Source organism: Physella acuta, unplaced genomic scaffold (genome assembly GCF_028476545.2).
Source record: "Physella acuta isolate Inbredline_101_S28 unplaced genomic scaffold, ASM2847654v3 ptg000778l, whole genome shotgun sequence".
NCBI lineage: Eukaryota > Metazoa > Mollusca > Gastropoda > Physidae > Physella > Physella acuta.
In genome coordinates, this window is record NW_026732296.1 from 574,459 (window position 1) to 594,976 (window position 20,518).

At 34.1% G+C, this 20,518-nt stretch overlaps 2 protein-coding genes across 2 annotated transcripts; both read left to right on the forward strand.

Moving 5' to 3' along the window:
- Positions 1-5,810: 5,810 nt before the first annotated feature.
- Positions 5,811-8,262, forward strand: LOC131950772 (uncharacterized). Its single transcript, XM_059312957.1, has 3 exons — positions 5,811-5,885; positions 6,244-6,444; positions 6,635-8,262. Exons 1-3 carry the CDS (start codon positions 5,811-5,813, stop codon positions 8,255-8,257), a joined length of 1,899 nt encoding a protein of 632 aa, XP_059168940.1. The 3' UTR covers positions 8,258-8,262.
- Positions 8,263-14,984: 6,722 nt separating this feature from the next.
- Positions 14,985-20,318, forward strand: LOC131950773 (uncharacterized). Its single transcript, XM_059312958.1, has 7 exons — positions 14,985-15,005; positions 15,716-15,875; positions 16,871-17,197; positions 17,293-17,391; positions 17,783-17,928; positions 18,184-18,384; positions 18,684-20,318. Exons 1-7 carry the CDS (start codon positions 14,985-14,987, stop codon positions 20,316-20,318), a joined length of 2,589 nt encoding a protein of 862 aa, XP_059168941.1.
- Positions 20,319-20,518: the final 200 nt, after the last annotated feature.

Genomic DNA, 20,518 nt, shown 5'->3' on the forward strand with positions numbered 1-20,518 from the left:
TGTAATTATCCTTATCCCTGTTTTAGACATATCCGTTTTGAAATTTTCAGTTATAGGATCCTTATGAAAAACATAAACATCATCTGGAAAATTCATCAAATGTGCAAGATACTTAAGTCCCATAATGCAGAATGCAAATTAATTGTTCAAAATATTGTTTTGAAAATTACTCCTGTCAAATTATTTTCTGTCTTACTCGATTAAAGTAGCTTACTATTGAATATGCGGAGGGATGCTGAATCAGAATTTAATTACCGTATTTAGTAATGTCAAAGACATTTTTGAGGAGTGCGACATATATATGCATATTCTACGCCGCGCTAGAAAAAAAAAAACGTTCATTATGGCAAATACTTCTAATGAATATTACAGAATGGCTGCATGTATTTCTTTTCTTGATTGCGTTATAAGTCAAACAGGAGACAGATTGCTTAAACACAAATGTTTTTTAGCAACGATGAGCGCTACCAGCCCAACCACGCCGACACCAGCATCTTTAGTAATCTTTAATAATGGCCATAGTTGGCCATTGCAGTCTCGAATCCTTAATCCTAACCCCACTCGTGATACACACCAAAACACAGACTCATTATAGAAACCATACTGCTTTACAGCCGAAATAGAACTACCCCTATATAAACAGTAAGTTTTTACTTACAAGCGCCTTAGCGGGTTCAGCTTTGCTCACAACCAATTCAGTTGTCTCAGTGGTGCTTAAAGTTCTGCCGTTGATGGAGTGTCCAAGTCGCATGCCTTCTCGATAGGGTACCGTCTTCAACATTTTAGAGCTGGAATCATATTAAAAGAAAATTCTTGCGGTACCGTCTTCAACATTTTAGAGCTCGAAAAATGTTAAAAGAAGACTCTTGCTTTAAGTTTTAATATATGTTTGTATATATACATACGTTTTAATAAATAGAAACAATTATACGTAAACAACATACCTCGTTTGTCAAATAGCTCGTTTCTCAAAAAAAATTCTTAATTGAAAATTAACTAAAATGCCAGTAATCTGTCCCAGCCCCCTAAAATGCCCCCCCCCCCCCCCCGGTTGTGTTTTTTTTACTACGAAAAGTTATTTATACATGACAAATAGTTTTTAATAACATTATATAATTTAATGCAAGGAAATAAATTGTTTTTTTAATTGTATTTACCATTAAAATCATCTGTCTTCAACTGACGGAAGATGATGGTGGAGGAATAGACCTAGTGTATGGTGGTAGAGATAGGCAAAAGAAAGAGTTCCACTTCGTTTACATACTGTTGAAGCTCAGTTTTTTCAGTCACTTATATTCCCTTACTCCTCACACGCTACTCTTTATCCCTAAACTTAGCGGAACTTAAACTTTACCGAATAAACATAATTGAAACTAAGTGTTATTATTTGATGCTTTGCTACGGTTGCTAAATTTTCTTCAATACTTTTCACTTCGCTGGTCCTTGCTTTTTCACCAAACTTTCCTCACTTGCCCCACTTCTTCACACAGACCGTTAAAATAAACCTGTCAAGGGAGGTTTTTTTTCCTCCTTTTTTAGAATGTTTAGGGAATGAGTTTGGTAATTGTCATTAAATAGTTGCAATCAGCTGCAACTTGTTCTGGGTGTTTCTTTTCTACGAACGATTAAACCCATTAATCCGGAAACTCGCACCTCAAATTATGCTGATACGTCAAAGCGAATGTTACCTTATTCAACAGCTCGCATCTAAAAAATCTCGTATGTTGGGGCACACGTATATCTAGGTACCGCTGTGTAAATTAGCCATAACTGGTAATGAAAAACTTACCGTCTGTGCACCTGTGTCGACAAAGCGGATCAATGCGTATATACAAGCAAGCAGCAATATTTTCTGAAATAAAATGAAACCTTCTAAGTTGATAAGTATGTATTTTAAACATTTAAAATGTTCCTGGCTGATAAAAATGTAACTAGTACTGTAAACTTTAAGCTTTGTAATCAGCTTATTGACATACACTGTTTTTGAACAATTACTTATATAAGATGGAATTATTTTACTAAGCATTTCGAACATTCTTTAAAATAAAATTCTGAATACACATGTTCCTAAGAAAACTAAAAACCAAATTTCTGATCGATTAACATTTGCAATTATAGCTATTTGCATACAGCATAACTCGACATACAAGCTTTCTGATATTTACAAAAATTAAATTAATCTCCAAACAAACTAATACAAGAGAAAAAAAAATTCAACTTTTTAAATTGCATTTGACATATTTTATATTTAAAATTTACAACATTAAAACATATATAGATTAATAGATTATTTACTGTAAACAAGACCAGCCTTGATAAGTAGGGAATAGTACTTTAATTTGCTTCAGATACCACAGCTATTACACGCTTAGATATAGCGATAAACAGGTGAACATTGCACTGATTGTAAATACGAGACGTGGGAATTGATACTCTTAGGTTATGAATTTTATTTTATCTATTATATTGTAAAACGTAGTTCTTAATACATTTACAATTTACATCACCTGCATGATCGAAGAGAAAGACTTGAAAATGTCTGTAAAAATACCGTACCATCATGGTATGAATATCGGATGTCCTCTGGATCCCCGAACGCTAGCCAAGCTTGATGAAAAATATAAATCGTTTACACGTAATGGCGATTCAAAATATGAAACGGTAAGTTTTAATATATCATTGACTGTATTATTTACATCCTGTGAACATATTGAATAAAGCGGCGACAAAACAATTTAATCTAGTTTCCAGTACTGGTGTTTCCATGTTTTATCCATATAAAGATCTTTTTTTTTCACGTTCGTGCCCAAGACACATGGAGCAGATGAAGTAGAGTTCATCTGCTTCCGAGACTTCGGGATAGCGTGCTAGGAACTGTCCACTTTCAGGGACATTCTACTCACTTGAATTCGCATTCGAACGCGAGACTTTCGGCATAGCAGTCTTGTGCTATACCGCTATGCCACGCCACTTCACGGTGTGAAAATCTATTTTAGTATAAAAGCGACACAAACTAGATTTTAGCCATCGCATTCAAAACAAAATTTTTCATCGAACAACATAGTAGTACAATTTTAATAATTGTTTTTCAGGTGAATGAAGTCAGTAGCAATTTTTCCATCATCACAAGCATTGACGACTTGTGCCAAGTCCTAGACATACCGATTGAATATGCGTTAAAGGTTGATGCTGGGGTTTACAACAACGAAACTGTTTCTGCCTGTCTACAAAGTTTTCAATTGGAATCTGCTGTAACAGTCATTTTTAGATTAAATTATGTTAAGGTAATCAGCCAATTACGTCTATGGTGTTTTACTAATTAAATAGTTATATATAATATATAGTTTTATATATATATATATATATATATATATATATATATATATATATATATATATATATATATAGTTATATATATATATATATATAGTTATATATATATATATATATATATATATATATATATATATATATATATATATATATATATATAGTTATATATATATATATATATATAGTTATATATATATATATATATATATATATATATATATATATATATATATATATATATATAGTTATATATATATATATATATATAGTTATATATATATATATATATATATATATATATATATATAAATAAGAAATACCCATTTATAAAGGACACTAAGAATCTCTTATATTATCAAAATCTACTTTAAACATACAATAAAGAAAATATTTGATTGCAAAGGCAGAACAATATTTTTTTTCATTTGATTAGTGCATAAAACTTCCACAACAAAACAGGTCAGACAAGTATTGTTAAACGAAAAAAGACTAGATTTAACTAAAAACCTCGGCAACGCAGACGATTCACACAGGGTTATTTCCTTTGATGTTGGGAGTGAGCTTGTTCTAGCCTTGACCTTTGTGTGCGATGGTAGGTTCTACTTGTCATTTATTTTAAAAAAATATTTATAAATTCGACATTGTAATTTGTTTCAATACATGTGTAATATATATATATTTATCTGTTTTTAAAATTTTTAGCATTGTAGACTTAAATAGTTTTTTTAAACATATTTTAAATAATGTATTTAACTTTTATTTAAATATACACGTTGAATGTCGATATATGTATAGTAAAAAACACATCTTGAATGTTGATCTTTTTTATTGACAGACATTGAGCTTCTTAAGGAGTTTGTCGAAGAAATCGAGTCAGATTTCACGGATGCATCAGAAAATAAAAAACACGACGTTCTCAAAACAACTAAAGCTTTACAAAGAATTATTAACACTCTCAAAAGAAGTAGATCAGTGTATAAAAACTTAGCAGTCACGATAAAAATAATTTCCTTTGATACAATTTTGCCGTCCAGCATCCCTAACCTTATTTCTGTTATAAATAACTTTACTCATCAATGTGATTTATGGGGAAAAACAGACAATATCATATACAACAACACTAGATTACCTTCTTGCAACGTTAAAATGCTTGCTTCAGGTATGTTAAATATTTAAACTTAAATTCATTATTAGCAAATCGGTTTATTTTGCGTGTATTTAATTCAAGACATGTCTATTTAGTGGGTGGCACATCCTTATTCTTCTTCGTTCATAACTGTAATATTGGATTTGTTTTCTTCAACACAATAAAGTATTACGTGTCAACATTTATGTGTTCTATGGTCCGTTGACACCGACTATAGGCTACTTTTCTTTCTAGATTAGCTTCAGTAGACTCTGTCCAACGAAGAACATTCTGCACGGTTACAATTGTTTCATTTTGGAGTTTTTTCTCCTTGATAAGTTTCTGTGCCCAGCCTCATCTGCCCGGGGTTCGAACACGGGACTTACGAGTTAACAATCATACACTTTCCTTTCAAAACACACCGCCTTATTCACCTCTGATCCCACGCTATACTTTGGTAATTTTTGTTTGCAGCAGTTCCATCTTACTCGGGCATTGAAGACCAGTTTTCTCAGTTCTCAAACGCCGAGAATGAACTGTTTTTTACTCGAGCTGTACTGCAATATATTAAAGCAGGTGAGTGGCCACAAGTTTCATACACTTATATTGCAATACCACAACTATGAAATACATTTGTATGCATTATATATATATATATATATATATATATATATATATATATATATATATATATATATATATATATATATATATATATATATGTTTATGTATGTTTATGTTTATGTGTATATTCCCTTTATTTTTAGAAAACCCTACGGAACCTTCCTCTAAAAGAATCAGCAAAGCTCTTTTGTATCCACTGTGTAGAAATGTTAAAATGGCCTTTCAAAAGACTGAGGTAGTAGATGTAATACGATTTTAAAACATGTGTATAAAAAAAGGATATCAGTGTCTCTGTTATGTATTACTACACCATGCATCGAATAGTCATGAACTTTTCGGATGTTTTAAGTACTCACCAAGGAAGGCTTTTGTCATCTGCTACCTTAGTATATGGGGTCAGATGATTAGGGGAAGTGGACTGGGGTTCAGTCAAACTGATTCAAGATTCAAGATTCAAACCTTCACATTGGCATGCTTATTTAATTATTATTAAAAATAATCCACTTTAGACCTAGCGATTAAATGGGCAGATGAAATTTATGTTTCTTGACCTTGGCATATAACAGAAACTTTTAGTCAGCACATGAGGTAGGTACACAGTTAGTGAACTTTGGGAACCCGAATCCGAACTAGAGACTTTCGTGTAATCAGCCTAGCGCTCTACCACTTAGGCCACGCCGTCCCGAAAAGTGTTAATAGTACACTGAAGGCGTTCACACAGCAAGGTATGGAACGTCAGCGCCCTAGTGTGGACAAACCCGCGAACAAAATTGACATCAAAGAAATACAGAGCGAATACTGCGTACATTTAAAAAAAATGTTTTACAAAAAAAAAGGTCAAACTACTGAACATACACATTAGTAACATATATATATATATATATATATATATATATATATATATATATATATATATATATATATATATATATATGTATTTGTCTCAAATCTGTAGGTCTTTGTAAATTTTTATTTATGTATGTTTTTATATGTATGTAGGTCTATACATTACCTGTTTACAACATAATATGCTGTCTCTATGTTTCAACACGAACATCTTTCGGCGTGGTCGTCGTTGATTTGTTCTATTTGATCTTGTTAAACCTGACACAACGAGCCATAAGACATGCAAAGCCAAGTGTAACAATGTTTATTTTCAGGATCTTTTCAAACAGATCGAGTTCACGCAGCCTAGAGCAATATTCGATAGAACCCAGGCCATCGTTCATCAGGCAACTAAAGCTAAAAATGTTATCAGAGAGGCGATCATCAATTTAGATTATCATAGCACATTGTCAGAGGAAGAGTGGTCTAAACTTTCTGCAATCGATCCACTTAAAGAAGTCACATCTTATATTAAGGTACTTACCTATTTACATGTATGTATTGATCGTACTTGCATATATATATATATATATATATATATATATATATATATATATATATATATATATATATATATATATATATGAGTGTGTGTGTGTGGGTTAGTGTGTGTTAGTGTGTGTGTAGGCCTATATACTAAGATTTATTTATTTATTATATTACCAGGAAATAAAAGAATGTTTACCAAAAGGTAAGGACATTCAGTTGCTGATTGTTGGCAAAACTGGCCAGGGCAAAAGCGTTGCTGCAAGTCGTATCATTGAAACCGAGGACGCCTTTAAAAGCTCGTCCAGCACCAAGTCAGCAACAGACACGGCGTCGTGCAAGTACAACGTGATCGATGACCGTCTGCTCACTGTGGTCGACACACCAGGTGTTATTGATACAGCTTTCAATGCCAAGGACGCAGCCTCCATCGCTCACGCGGTGCGGTGTATAAGTCACGGGATAACGTTATGTCGCGGGGGTTTTCACGCGCTTGTTATAGTGATGAAGTACGATATCAGAATGACGGCTGAAGAAAAAAATGCAATCAAGCTTATTAAAGCTGTTCTGGGGGAAAATGTTTTAAAAACTCACGGGATCTTGGTGTTTACATATGGTGATACATGTGAAGATTTCGACGCTTATCTTCATCAAAAACACGATCCTACTTTCAAGCAACTTCTAGCTGACTGTAACTATCGATGTGTGTTATTTGACAATAAAACCGAGGACAAACTCAAAAGAAAACAGCAACTCATTAAACTCGTGAAACTAGTAGACAGTCTTAATGCCCCTTGCTTAGATAACGAAACGTTTCAACGGGCTGAAGAAACCAGAAATCAATACATTGCTAATAATCCTTTACTGAGTCAGGCAGTTTCAGAGTCAATGAAATGTATCGAAACAACACTCTCTAAACTCTCCAGCAATAAACCCAAGGAAACTGAAACCATAAATATTAAATCATTTTTAGATCAGATTGAACATATTAATACAATTTTGTCTGACAAACAGGGGGAGAATGTTCAGAATTTGAAAGAAGGTTTGGAAGAGATAAAAAATGAAATCAAAGCGAAAGGCGATATGAATATTACTCAGTTGCGTAACACCCAAAAAGTGATGAAAGTCATTGATATTTTAAAGGAAGAACATGACAAAATCAACCGTTTTGTGAACGATGTTGTGGAGGGGGAAGTAAGTAAGAATTCTTGTTTTCCTTCCAATGCAGTTATAACATTAATTGATGGTACAAGCGTGTACATGAATGAATTACAAATCGGCGACAAAGTTTTAGCTAGAGATGAAACAGGAAAGTTGATGTACGATGAAGTCTACATGTTCGGTCACCTGGAACCGAATGTTTTGAGTTGGTTCGTGACTTTACACACAACAGAACAACACGTGTCTCTATCAGAAGATCACCTAGTCGTCTGCAAGCGTGATGGCCAGGAGCGAACCATCCCAGCGAAAGATATAATTATTGGCGATTGTTTGTTCGTTGTATCTGGGAAGGAACTAATTAATTCACCTGTGATTAACATCAGCCGGACATACGATAAAGGTCTTTACGCCCCTTTTACTAAAGGTGGGACCATCATAGTCAACAACGCTTTGATGTCTTGCTACGTGGACGTCTTACACCACGATTCTTGTCACAAGCTGTTAGGCCCCATTCGTTCTTTGCATACCTTGTGTCCCAAACTACTAACAGCTATCAACCAGCAAAATCATTCAAAATATATCCCGAAATGGGCAGAAATAGCAATAAAAGTGATCAGAATGTTTAAAAAACAAGCAGAATAATCAGGGCCTATACCATTTGTCCCAAACTACTTGCAGCTATCAACCAGCAAAATCATTCAAAATATATCCCAAAATGGGCAGAAATAGCAATAAAAGTAATCAGAATGTTTAAAAACAAGAAGAATAGTCAGGGCCTACACTATAAAGTAAATTATTTACTTTTCCATTGACATTTGCTGTTGATTTCATATTCACCTGATTAAATAACAGTACATTTCAATAAAAAAAAAATACTTTTTATCGTTCTATATTGATGCATAACATTTATTTAAGAAGTTATTCAAAACTATTAATACCACCTCTTTATAATGATAATAAAGAGTGGATGATTTCCCCTAAACTTTCTCGTACATTTTTTTAATAGAATACAATTGATTACAAAATATAATTACGCACTAAATGAACTTAAAATATGTGTTTATAGTAGATTGGTAAATAATAATTAGTATTTTATAGTGGAAACATTGATTAATTTTTAAAAAGTTAATTCAGCAGCTCGATTGTCACTACGCATTGTCATCGCGTCTTGACCTACTTGAAAAGTTTCAAAGAAATCGGTCTGGAAATAGTGGTCGAAATTTCTCTCTCAATTTTCTGCCAAAAGACAGACTTCGATTTTTATGGTTTTTGATAAATCGGAAATAGCGTAAAGTGCTACTTCCGTTCACCGGAAATCACTCACATTTTCGACCACCTGCCTGTAGCGGTACTCTTGTTATCTGCGTTTTAGAAAACAGTAATAGAGTAAAGTACCACTTGCGGATACAGGTGGCTCTATAAACAATTGAAAGTTATTCAAGTATCAGAACGTATACTTAGATATGAAGTTTCGTTTACTTTACTGAACCAGTACCCGATTTTTCCAGTTATACTACCAGTTACGAAAAATCGCGCAAAAGTTATTAGAAAACTAAAAAAAATTATATGATACTTATATATGAAATTTCTTCAATATTACATACACGTACTCAATTGTTCAATTCACAGACAGAGACAGACAGACATACAGACATAAAGACAACATTTCAAATCTAAGATTTTCCGACTCAGGGAAGTGTAAAACGTCGAGAATGTTAAAATCTCGATTTTGATTTTTTTTTTGTACGATTGCAATATTTTCTCTAAACTTTGTATACAAGGAAACAAAAAAAAATAGGTGAATCTATTCGCGTGTTTGATTATTTGTATTAACTTAGTTGCATTTTTCAAAGTTAACATTAAGTAAACATGTTGTAAGTATGTCATCGTATAATCATTTCAACAAAGACATATATCATTTCTCAATGTTTCATACTCACATTTTTTTCTTACCAAAATTTAAATGAAATAAAATTAATTCGATTTCGCAATGTTTATTTTTTAATACGTACTAAACTTTTGATTATATTTTCAGCCTTTTGGTATGTTATTTATTTTAAGAATATAACTAACGTTTACAAATAAAAAAATAAATACATCATAGTAATAACATAGGGCGTGAAAATTATAGCTATCCATCAACCATTCATGATGATATGTAAACAGAATGCGTGTTCAAGAGAATCGTCAACTTTTATTACCCAACATGGCGTTATAGGATATTCAAAAAACAAATAACCTAACATACTTAGGTATTAGTCCCCATTACTGACCAAGAGAAGATGCAGTAGAGTTCATTTGCTGCGTGACTACGGCATATGAAGGGTTGATCAGCATTATGCCCTGCCGTCTTTGTTTTCCCTAAATTGAGTCAGGTACCCATCTGAACTGGATGAACTCAGGGACGTCCTGCAGACGTTTGAGTCACTGAACTGAACTCGTGACATTCGGGTTAGCGGTCGAGCGCTCTACCAATGGACCACTCAGGAAGATATTATTATATACGATTTGTATAGTTATTAAACGTTATAATTTTTTAAACTAATAATAAAATTCAACTGATGTTTTGTTCAGAATCATTAATTTTGTGGTCAGAGGACTGATTGTGTTCGTCCTAATTATCAGCTCAAGCCTCTTAAAGTGGTTTTCACCTGACTATGCTACAAACGTTTATTTAAAGCAACCTATGGCCATCTAACCCTAACCCTAACATTAATCTTAAGCTAGTCTTATCTCTAACCCTAACACTAACCATGAACTAATCTGACTTGCAGTGTAAAGTTCAATTTTTGTATTCAGTTTAGAGTCAATAATAGACAGCGGAATAATATCAAGCTCCAGATTTTTTAGCAGAATGTGTGTGTGTGTGTGTTGGGGGTGGGGGTGGGAGGGGGTGGAGTGTAGTCGTGTTGAAAGTCACGTATCCTAATGTTCAGGGTCAGACATTTGTCTAAAATATCTGAAAGCCACGAGTTATCCTTGACCTCCATAGTATCATTAAATTCGAATCAGCCGACATAATTTGATAAAAAGACAACTACAAATCATTTAATGATAATTAATGTAGGCTAGAAAGTTTATCAAATTAATCACACCACCGTAGATCTTTGGTAAATATAAAAAAAATTAACAGATAATTTCAGTTTATCTCATCACTGATGATCATGCACATTGTTGACATACCGATCCACCTTCCAGTCATATAATGACATCGTGCGTTATATACATTGATTAGACCACCGCCACTCGTATTTTGTTTCATTCTATTTCATTTCATTCTAGCAATCAACCCCTACTACAACTGAGCCGCACACATGTTGTAAACAATAATGATTTATTGGAATCTTATCATTTTTTTTCAAAATTTTTGTTATAAATAATGTATTTACTATTTGTATTACTTTTTTACTTTCTCGTATATACGAAGTATAGAGAAAGTCTTGTAAATCGTGCAAATAAAAATCGAGATTTTTACAAATCTCGACGTTTTACTGATACGGAAAAACATAATTTTGCAATCTTGTCCGTATGTCTGTGTGTCTGTCTGTGTGTGTGTAAACACGATAACTTGAGTACCGTTACAGCTAGGTTGATAGAAATTTCATATGTAAATATTTTATCAAAATCGTAGATGCGTATCAACTTTTGAGCGATTTCCGATAACCGGAAGTGGTATTTTTTCTACTTTGAATTTTTCAAAAGCCTATAACTTGAGTACTATTTCAGATAGATAAATGAAATTTCACACGTAAGTAAAAGATCTAATCCTTTACCTTATATCAAATTTGGAGTAATTTCCGTGTGACAGGAAGTAGTAATTTATGTTATTTCCGATTTCTCAAAAAAACGCTTGTAAATTTATAAAGTACTAATAATATTCCGCACTATTATGCACATTTTGTTTTGGCGTTCGCTTGGTGCGCAATTCTTTTTTCTATAAGATTCTATTCTATTTTAAAAAGTTTAAGTATTTAAAATGGATTAAAAATCATAACTATATCCCGAGTTCCCTTCCCCTGTTGTTTTATATAAGAATATTCGAGAAAGTTTAGGGGAGATCACTCCCGGTTTATTTAAAAATCAAACCATTCTGTATACCAAGCCTTCCCCACCATGTTTTGATAAATTATATTATAAAATAATAAATAGGGCTCCACGTACCTGTGATATAATATAGATTAAACAATAACCTGTTGTGGATAAATACTATCATTCCACTTTTCAAAACTTTATCATTAAAAGAAACAGCACTATTATTTTTTTGTTACTTGTTAGCATCTTTATCATCAACGATAACATTTTCAGAGATATGTAAGTATTTCTAAAAAGTGTTATCAAAGTAAACAAAGTCCTTATTTCTAACCACTGGCCTGTGAACTCTATTTACGTTATCAAATTAGTTCATTTGATATAATACACTAAAGTGAAGAAATCATGTGATCTTTTTTTTTTATAGATTGTAAATATTGACACGCGTGCCCATCAGCCGTCCATTTCTTGACATACAATACTTTTAGATAATGTTTTGTAGGCGATGGTATTTTAAAAAATATCGAAAGTAATCGGGTCGATCCGATACAACCTTAAAAAAAAACATTATAAAGAATTTATCAAAGTTTATATTTTTTAAATAAAATAAAAAATTATCGAGTTGCAATTTAAGATTTATGACTGTGTTAAAGAAAGGATAATTTAAGATTGATTTGAGGGTATACCAATAATACAAACTGAAATTGGTTTATTAAAAAATATTTTAAGTTTTCATGTAATATCAAAATAATTAACGAGAGCCATTAATAGAAAAAGTCATTATACAATACATGAAGCACACCTCAATAAGCCCTAAATTACACTAACAACACCCAAGACTCTAAAAAAGCATAAACGTCCAAACCATACCAAAAAACACACACGACATACCAAACACTATATCAAATACACCACACGACCAAAACACAAGAATACGGAACACAATACTGCAAACAACACTCAACACGACATCCAACACAACACTCACCACGATACTCAACTCCTAACTTCAACCATTTTAATTATAAGATTTATAAAATAAGGTTACATTGTTTGTTTATTTATTCTTTTTTAATGGCTTTTTTGTTTGTCTGTGGCTAAATGTGTACTCAATTTTTACCTAAATCTAATGCAGTAATTTCATTTCATCTTCTCAAATACACTTGTCTCCGATTACATTGCAAGAATATCTCATTTTTAATCTAATCAGAAATTAGATTAGCCATTAAAAAATATTTAAACGATAACTTACTTCAATAAAAAATGTGGAGATAACAAGATAAGATATTAGCGATTGCTTGATTAGCTAGTGGGTGACATTGAACTATTTTTTCACGTCTGGTTGGTTTTTAGCGCGAGAGTCGACTGATAATAAAATTGATTTTATGATTTCAATCTACCCATTGGGATTTAAAATAAAATATTTTTAGTCGTATGCGGTGTTGACATCATTAAGAACCAATTACTAAAACGTGGAAAATAATACTTATATTTAAAAACACCTTTATAATAATAAGTTTCTAGATGCAATGAAAAGAAAATGTACCATTAAAAGTATTAGTGGCTCATGAGATTTCTCAAATATTATGCCTATTAATGCTTTAATTTAGGAAAGCTATTTTGGTTCAATTTCTTATTTTCGGTGCAAATTAAAAGCGTATTAGGGACGGAGTGGTAGAGCTTACGTCTTCTAACTCCAAAGTATTGCGTTCGGATCCTGGGCTAGAGTCTGTAGAACGTCTTAAGTCCACCCAGCTCTGATGGTTACATGACTCACGTTAGGGAAATAAAAGACGGTTGGGTATAGTGCTGACCACACTATCCCACTGTATGCCGAGGTCATAGAAACAGGTGCCATCTTTGTCATGTGCCCGTGTGTTTTGGGCACGAACGGGAAAAGATGATGATGAAAAGCTTACAATTACAGATGTATATATTTTAAGTTGATCTTTGAAAGTATAATTTATTTGACATACTGTAAGGAAAGCGTACAGTTATTGAACACATTTAATTTTATCTTTTTCTTGTTATTAAAAATATAAAATGTCTAAAATTTTAATAACCATTTTTACAAGTCGTTAAAAAATAATTTATGATTAGCATCATTTGTTGGCACTTTTACACTCGTCACATCCTACATTTTAAATGGTTAAATCATGTATAATTATTTTAATGGTCAAATCGGTACTATGGCTTCAACAAGTACCTCTTACTACAATGTTTTATTTTCTAGCGCGCGTAGCTCTTAAATTAGCCTAATTATTTTTAACTTTAGTTGCTGATTCTTTAAGCTAGCCAAAAGCACTTTTATCTTTGTATGTCATAGATCTTAGTTTGACAAATTAATCACCTTTACGTTTATCGTTTATGAGTTAATCAAGTTGGTTGAAAAAATTAAACTGTGCTATTTTTAAAAACCAAGTATCAGCCAGTGATTTTTGTTTGGACGATATTTTGAAAATCTACCAAAGATATTTAATCTAACACATGATACTATTTTTCAAATATCTTTCGTGATACACTGGAGCCATGATGAAGACCGTGCCGTATCATGAAGGAATGAGATTAGGATTTTCCTTCAATGCCAGAAATTTTAAAGACATAAACACGGGCACTCTAGTGGTCACCAATGGGATTCCGCTCACTTCGCCGGTAAATAAATATTTTAATTTTGAACTAAACCATAGTGGTCTTTGGCCTTAAGTGAGGGCTATTCAGAACGTATAGTTAAATCTGTAATTTTAAGATACAGACATAAGGACGGACGGACGGACAGACAGACAGACAGACAGACAGACAGACAGACAGACAGACAGACAGACAGACAGACAGACAGACAGACAGACAGACAGACAGACAGACAGACAGACAGACAGACAGACAGACAGACAGACAGACAGACAGACAGACAGACAGACCGACCGACCGACCGACAGACAGACAGACAGACAGACAAAAGTTATTTTGTAACAAAACCAAGATGACATTAAATATGTGTGAAATTAATTGTAGGTACATTTTTTCCCCGTAAACCTTAATAATACAGGTGAACAGGTTTTCAAGTAGGTTTTGTCTAGTAAAAGATGTGTATCACGTCATCAACACCTTGGGCGTACCCGTGGAATATGCACTGAAAGTCGATGCTGGCGTCATAGCAGATGAGGTGGTCAAGTATTGTCTGAGCACCGCACGGTTTGAGTCTGTTCACACGGTTTTATTTAGCTTGACCTACACGGCGGCGAAGTGCTCACAGGTATGTGTTAGGGTTAGTCAAGGTTGGGTAACAAGAATAGTGCTGGGTGTTTTTGTCTTGTGCCCGGGTTAGTTTGTATTATAGAAGATGTGTTATACATTGTTGATGGTTAGCTGATAACATACGCTGTAATGCCTGTTATACAAAGTACCGTATCAAACCTGACGGTTCATGCGGCGGAACATATCTGTTTCTTAGACCTCGGCATATTGAGGCACTATGTCGAGCCGCTTTTACGGAGTTTCTTCCAGGCATCTCTTCGGAAGAAAATCTACCGCCACCTCCCTCGAGCGAAATGGAATTTATATCGAAAACATATACTTTTAACAGTGTCCGCTCCCCCGGAAAATGTTGTCCGCACCCCCCCCTCCGCCCCCGGAAATATTAAGTGCCCCCCGGAGATAAAAGGCTGGAAAAAAAAACTGGGTACCCATTAGATCTTGGTGGACTCAGGGACGTTCTACTATATTATGTTACAATATGTTTAATTATGGCGTATTTACATTTCAGTATAGTTACAATAAAACCATGTCCCTATCATTAATTAAAACAAACAAAATAACCATTCAATTTAATATCGTTGTCTTTAACTTTAAATTAACTTTGAAATGGGCCGGCAACAACTCTAACAAAATATGTTAATGTTTGCCTAAAACATGACTATTGAAACACATTTGTATTTTCATTATTGACTTTTAAAAAAGGTCTATTTTTAGTCTTTTAGTTTTGTATATGCATAATTAGGCCTATATATCTTCTTGTTGAATCTCAATCAGGAATAAACATATAAATCATGCAAAGATTATTCTATCTTGCAGGGGAAGTTAGGCGAAAAAGATGTGGCTGGTTACCGACAGATAGACCATTCCAAAGCTCCAACCACCCCTGACAATGATGGAGGCGAGAGGGACACACACTGGATCAAGTCGCTGAACATAGGGACACAGATGTTCATTGTACTGACATATACATGTGAAGGTACTTCGTGTAGTCTATACGTCCAGTAAATTAAAAGTTGTTTTGCTGTTTGAAGAAAAATGTGGTACATATACATGTGAAGGTACTTCGTGTACAGTCTATACGTCCAGTAAATTTAAAATTTGTTTTGCTGTTTGAAGAAAAATGTGGTACGGTGTGGGCGTATGGTAGAGCATACGACTGCTAACCCGAAAGTGCCGAGTTCGAATACCGGGTTCTTGTCCTTAGACAATAATCCGGAGTCCACCCAATAAGCACTGATTGGTACCTGACTCACAGTAGGGAAAATAATGGCGGCGGGACACAGTGTTGACCATACTATATCTTTATATGCCGAGGTTGAAGAAGCACGTGTACTCTACTGCACCTGCCATATGTACCAGCAGGCTCGAAAAGGTAAAAAGTACACGTAAAAGCAAAGATTCCTCTTTAGACCTAGCGATCCACTGAACAGATGAAAAAGAGTTTATTTGTTTCTAACCCCGGGTCAGAGGAGGCTCAAAAGCTGGGGATAGCAATTCATCTTGCAGAGAAAACTCCAAAATCTGTGAACTCCTCCCTTGTAGTTTGTTCTTGATTGGTAAAGGGCTTTAGAAACAAATCTACAAAAAAAATGGCTTAAATCGGAGTCAACTGCCTATATGGCGCATATTAAATCGTCATGTAATACTTAATTGTGTTGGAGGGAATCCCTTCCAATTTTACAATTGAGCTCAAAGCAGGAGACATAGAAGAAGAAATAGATATTTAAATATATAATTAATAAATACATGTATTAGATATATCTATACATAAATTTTTTATCTTGTATTTGAACTCTCGCGTTTATTGCTGCTTTTTACACTATAAATATTTAGTGGAACAATTGCTAGTTAGGGTAAAATAACCATACCCATAAAAAGCATGTGAAAAAAAAGTCTGTTGGTTAAAGCTACATAACCTTTATATTGAACAAATATGGTTGAACCTTAAAACGATTATCTTAATATTTTTAGATACAACAACATTTGAGATGATCAAACAGGATTTTGAGGACGAACTTCAGGAGACTGTTGGCAGTGAGGGCGTACTGGACGACGCAAATATTGAAATCCTGCGACCGATTCTGAGCAAAATTGACGTCAAAATAAAAAACAAAAAATTGGGTTATAAAAACTGTTATGTAAATATTAAAACATTCAGTCACCAAGAATTGTGCTTAAAAACTGTCACAAGCTTGATTGAAACATTAACTGCCTTCAAAGATCAATGTAGCGTCTTGGAAAAGATCACACATTCGAACGTAAAGTTTCGTAAACTTTTAAGTCAAGAAGCAGAAATTGGTAATTGTTTTTATCCATAACCATATGCATCGCTTTTATGAATAATTTACAAGTTTAACATGTTTTTATCAATCTAATTTTATTTTATATTTTAGAATACGACAACCAAACATCTGATAATTCCCAGCAGACAAGATTTCAACAAGATAAACTACTAACATATATTAGTGCGGGAATTGAATCATTTTATAAGGGTACTGGAATTTTACGAGTTTTAATGAAAACTAACAATAGAAATCACAACATTAAAAAAAGCAATCAGTAAAATTAACAAAGATGAATTGCGTAACAGTGGATTTTAACACATTGATATGATTTTAAAAAAAAGTAAAATGCGTTGATGAACAACTTAGTAATGTAGCTTTTAAATGTAGAGTAAACGTACACAATCAAAACCAATCACAGCGTGTAGGATATAGAACATGCAGAATGAGACGTAATGTTGAATGACATAATGTTTAATTAGATTCAAATTTGTATGTGTGTGTGTCTGTTTGTGTATGTGCTTATACATGCCCTTTGATAATTTAGCAGTCCGTTCTTGTGTCAAAAGTTACGTATTTATTTTTGTCTCTCAAAACTTAGAGAAAATCGAGATATCGGGTGATGGTCAACAAAGGGTCATGTGTCCTACGCTGCTGGCTCAACTCAATATTGGCAGCAAACAGAACCTCACCTCACGCCTATATGATGTTTTCATTGATTGTATTGGAATAGATGCACTTATAAAGGTAATTTTGTTGAACTTAATAAATTCCTTCTCACGAAAGACATGCACATCTTTTTATAATCGTGTGCATTATTGATTTTCCTATGTGAAAGTGTTTGTTCTCAAGGCACAATTTCTTTGATTGGTTTTTAAATGTAATTTATCAACTATTATTTTCCTGTTTTTTAAATGGATGATATAAACACAGTGAAAGTTTATCAAGCCAATAATACCAATGCAAAGTAAAAGTAATAATATACAATCAATAATTGTTTAGGAATTAGAAGTCAAATGCAAGAAATCCCTTGAAAACCAACTGCAGAGAAACAAAGAGTTCATCGGCCGAGTTCGTATGGATGTGCAGAAAATAAACAAGTATATCTGCGAGGCGGACTTGTTAACAGATTACTCAAATGCTGACAAGATTCTCACCCTTACTAGATTAAACCCTTTGAAGAATTTATCAGATTATGTTAAGGTAGGATATAGTATTAGCATACAATCATTTTAAAATAACGATTTATACTAATATTTAGTCGTTTTTAAATGTGGCAATGATTTTATAAAATTCTATTTCTTTACTTCTTGCTATTTAGAAATTAAGCTAAAACAATGTGGATCATTCGATAATATTGAAAAGTTTAGATTGAAAAAGCCTATTTTCGATTTAGAGTACAATTTAAAATTCTTCTAACAAGAGGTATTTTTCCTTGTTGTTGTTTTAAAACCAAGCTTCTATTCTTTATTAAACCAAGTTTTTCATTTTCTTTCAACAAGGACGTGACCACCAAGATACCCCCTGGCGTTCCCCTCAAGCTTTTACTGGTTGGAAAAACAGGGCAAGGAAAGAGCACTTGCGGCAACACCATCTTGAGAAAAGACGCTGTCTTCAAACGGTCCTCTTCCACCCACTCTGAGACTTCCGAGTCTTCAAAACAGTCCGAGATTATTGATGGCCGTCTGATAACTGTTGTTGATACCCCTGGGGTGTACGATACTACCCTCGACTCAAGAGATATGTCTTCGATCGCGCATGCTGTTCGGGTAATCAGCCAAGGGATTACTTTATGCGGTGTCGGGTTTGATGCGATTATTTTAGTTATACGGTATGGCTCAAGGATGACAAAGGAAGAGAAAGCCGTCATAGAAATGATGAAAACGGTTTTGGGGGAAAACGTGATAAAAACACATAGCATATGTTTGTTTACATTCGGTGATACTATTGAAAACGATATGACGTTTGAAGCCTGGCTTCGTGGTGAGCATGACCCCCAATTTGAAGCGCTGATCAAAGAATGTAACTATCGCTGTGTTATGTTCGATAACAGGACTAAAGACAGCGGAACCCGGCTTGATCAGATGAGACAACTCATCGAACACGTTGACAGTATTAAGGGCGTCCGCTATACGAGCAGGATCTTTGAAATCGCCGAAAATAAACGGAAAGAGTATATTTTAAAGAACCCGTTACTTACTTCCTCGTACCACGAGACGTTGAATTACATAGAATTGGCAATTGACCTTCTTACGGAAGACAGTCATGAAATTCGAGATGAATTAAAACTCATTGAAAACATCATACAGAAAACTGAGGACTTATGCACGGTGCTAGCCAACAACAAGGATAAACATTCAGTCGAGTTGATTCGCAGTCTGGCTATAGTCCGCGAAGAAATAAGTCAATATTCTAGAATAGAAAAGCCCACAAAGATATACCTAAAAAGTTTTGATTCAATTAAAAAGTTATTGAACACATTAAGAGACGCGGAAACAGAAATGGATAAAAACGTGTATCCCATAGTCCGAAGAGAAGTAGAGAAAAACGCGTGCTTTCCCGGAGAAGCCATCATTGTTTTAAGCAGCGGTAAACAGGTTGCCATGATGAATCTGAGAGTCGGGGACCGAGTATTATCACGTGACAGCTCTGGTCGGCTGGTGTATGAGGAGGTCTACATGTTTGGACACCAGGAACACAATGTTACATCCCACTTCATCACCCTTCACACACAAGCACACAGCGTCTCCGTCACGGGGGACCATTACGTCTTTTGTGTGACCAGAGGTCAAGAGAAATGTATCCCCGCTAAACATCTTCAAGTCGGTGATATTCTCCTCCTTGCCTCTCACGAACACCTGATCCACGTTCCGATAACTGAAATCACCGACGCGTATGATGTAGGTCTGTATGCACCTTTCACGCGAAACGGTACCATAGTAGTCAACTCCACGCTAATGTCTTGCTACATACATTTTCTCTCACACAACATTTCTCATCAACTCTTAGCCCCTGTCCGAGCATTGCATACCGTTTCCCCTCGCCTTTTATCTGCGGTAAATACATTTCGCGATGTTCACACCGTCCCACTATGGGCAAAGTCTTTTATGGGACTTGCTAGAAAAATGTTTGCTTGATATGTAAACTAAGTTTTCCTTTTTTCATACTGTGATCTTCAGATCTTCGGGCGACGCATGTAGTTTGTATACTAAGTCATTCCGCTAAAATTTTTAAACAAAGAATGTCCATTAGTTATTTGCTTAAGTGTTTTCCATTGAACAATGAGACTCTATTGAACTCTCGAGCAGATGAGGCTCGACAGCTGGGGACAGCCACT

What these genes read in the sequence shown, in the direction of transcription:
- LOC131950772 (XM_059312957.1), top strand. Translation starts at nt 5,811, where the DNA reads ATGGAACGTCAGCGCCCTAGTGTGGACAAACCCGCGAACAAAATTGAC. An exon ending in AAATACAGAGCGAATACTGC is followed by an intron (nt 5,886 to 6,243) that starts GTACATTTAAAA and finishes GTTTATTTTCAG; the next exon opens with GATCTTTTCAAACAGATCGA. An exon ending in AAGTCACATCTTATATTAAG is followed by an intron (nt 6,445 to 6,634) that starts GTACTTACCTAT and finishes TTATATTACCAG; the next exon opens with GAAATAAAAGAATGTTTACC.
- LOC131950773 (XM_059312958.1), top strand. Translation starts at nt 14,985, where the DNA reads ATGTGTTATACATTGTTGATG. An exon ending in ACTGACATATACATGTGAAG is followed by an intron (nt 15,876 to 16,870) that starts GTACTTCGTGTA and finishes TAATATTTTTAG; the next exon opens with ATACAACAACATTTGAGATG. An exon ending in AAGTCAAGAAGCAGAAATTG is followed by an intron (nt 17,198 to 17,292) that starts GTAATTGTTTTT and finishes TTTATATTTTAG; the next exon opens with AATACGACAACCAAACATCT.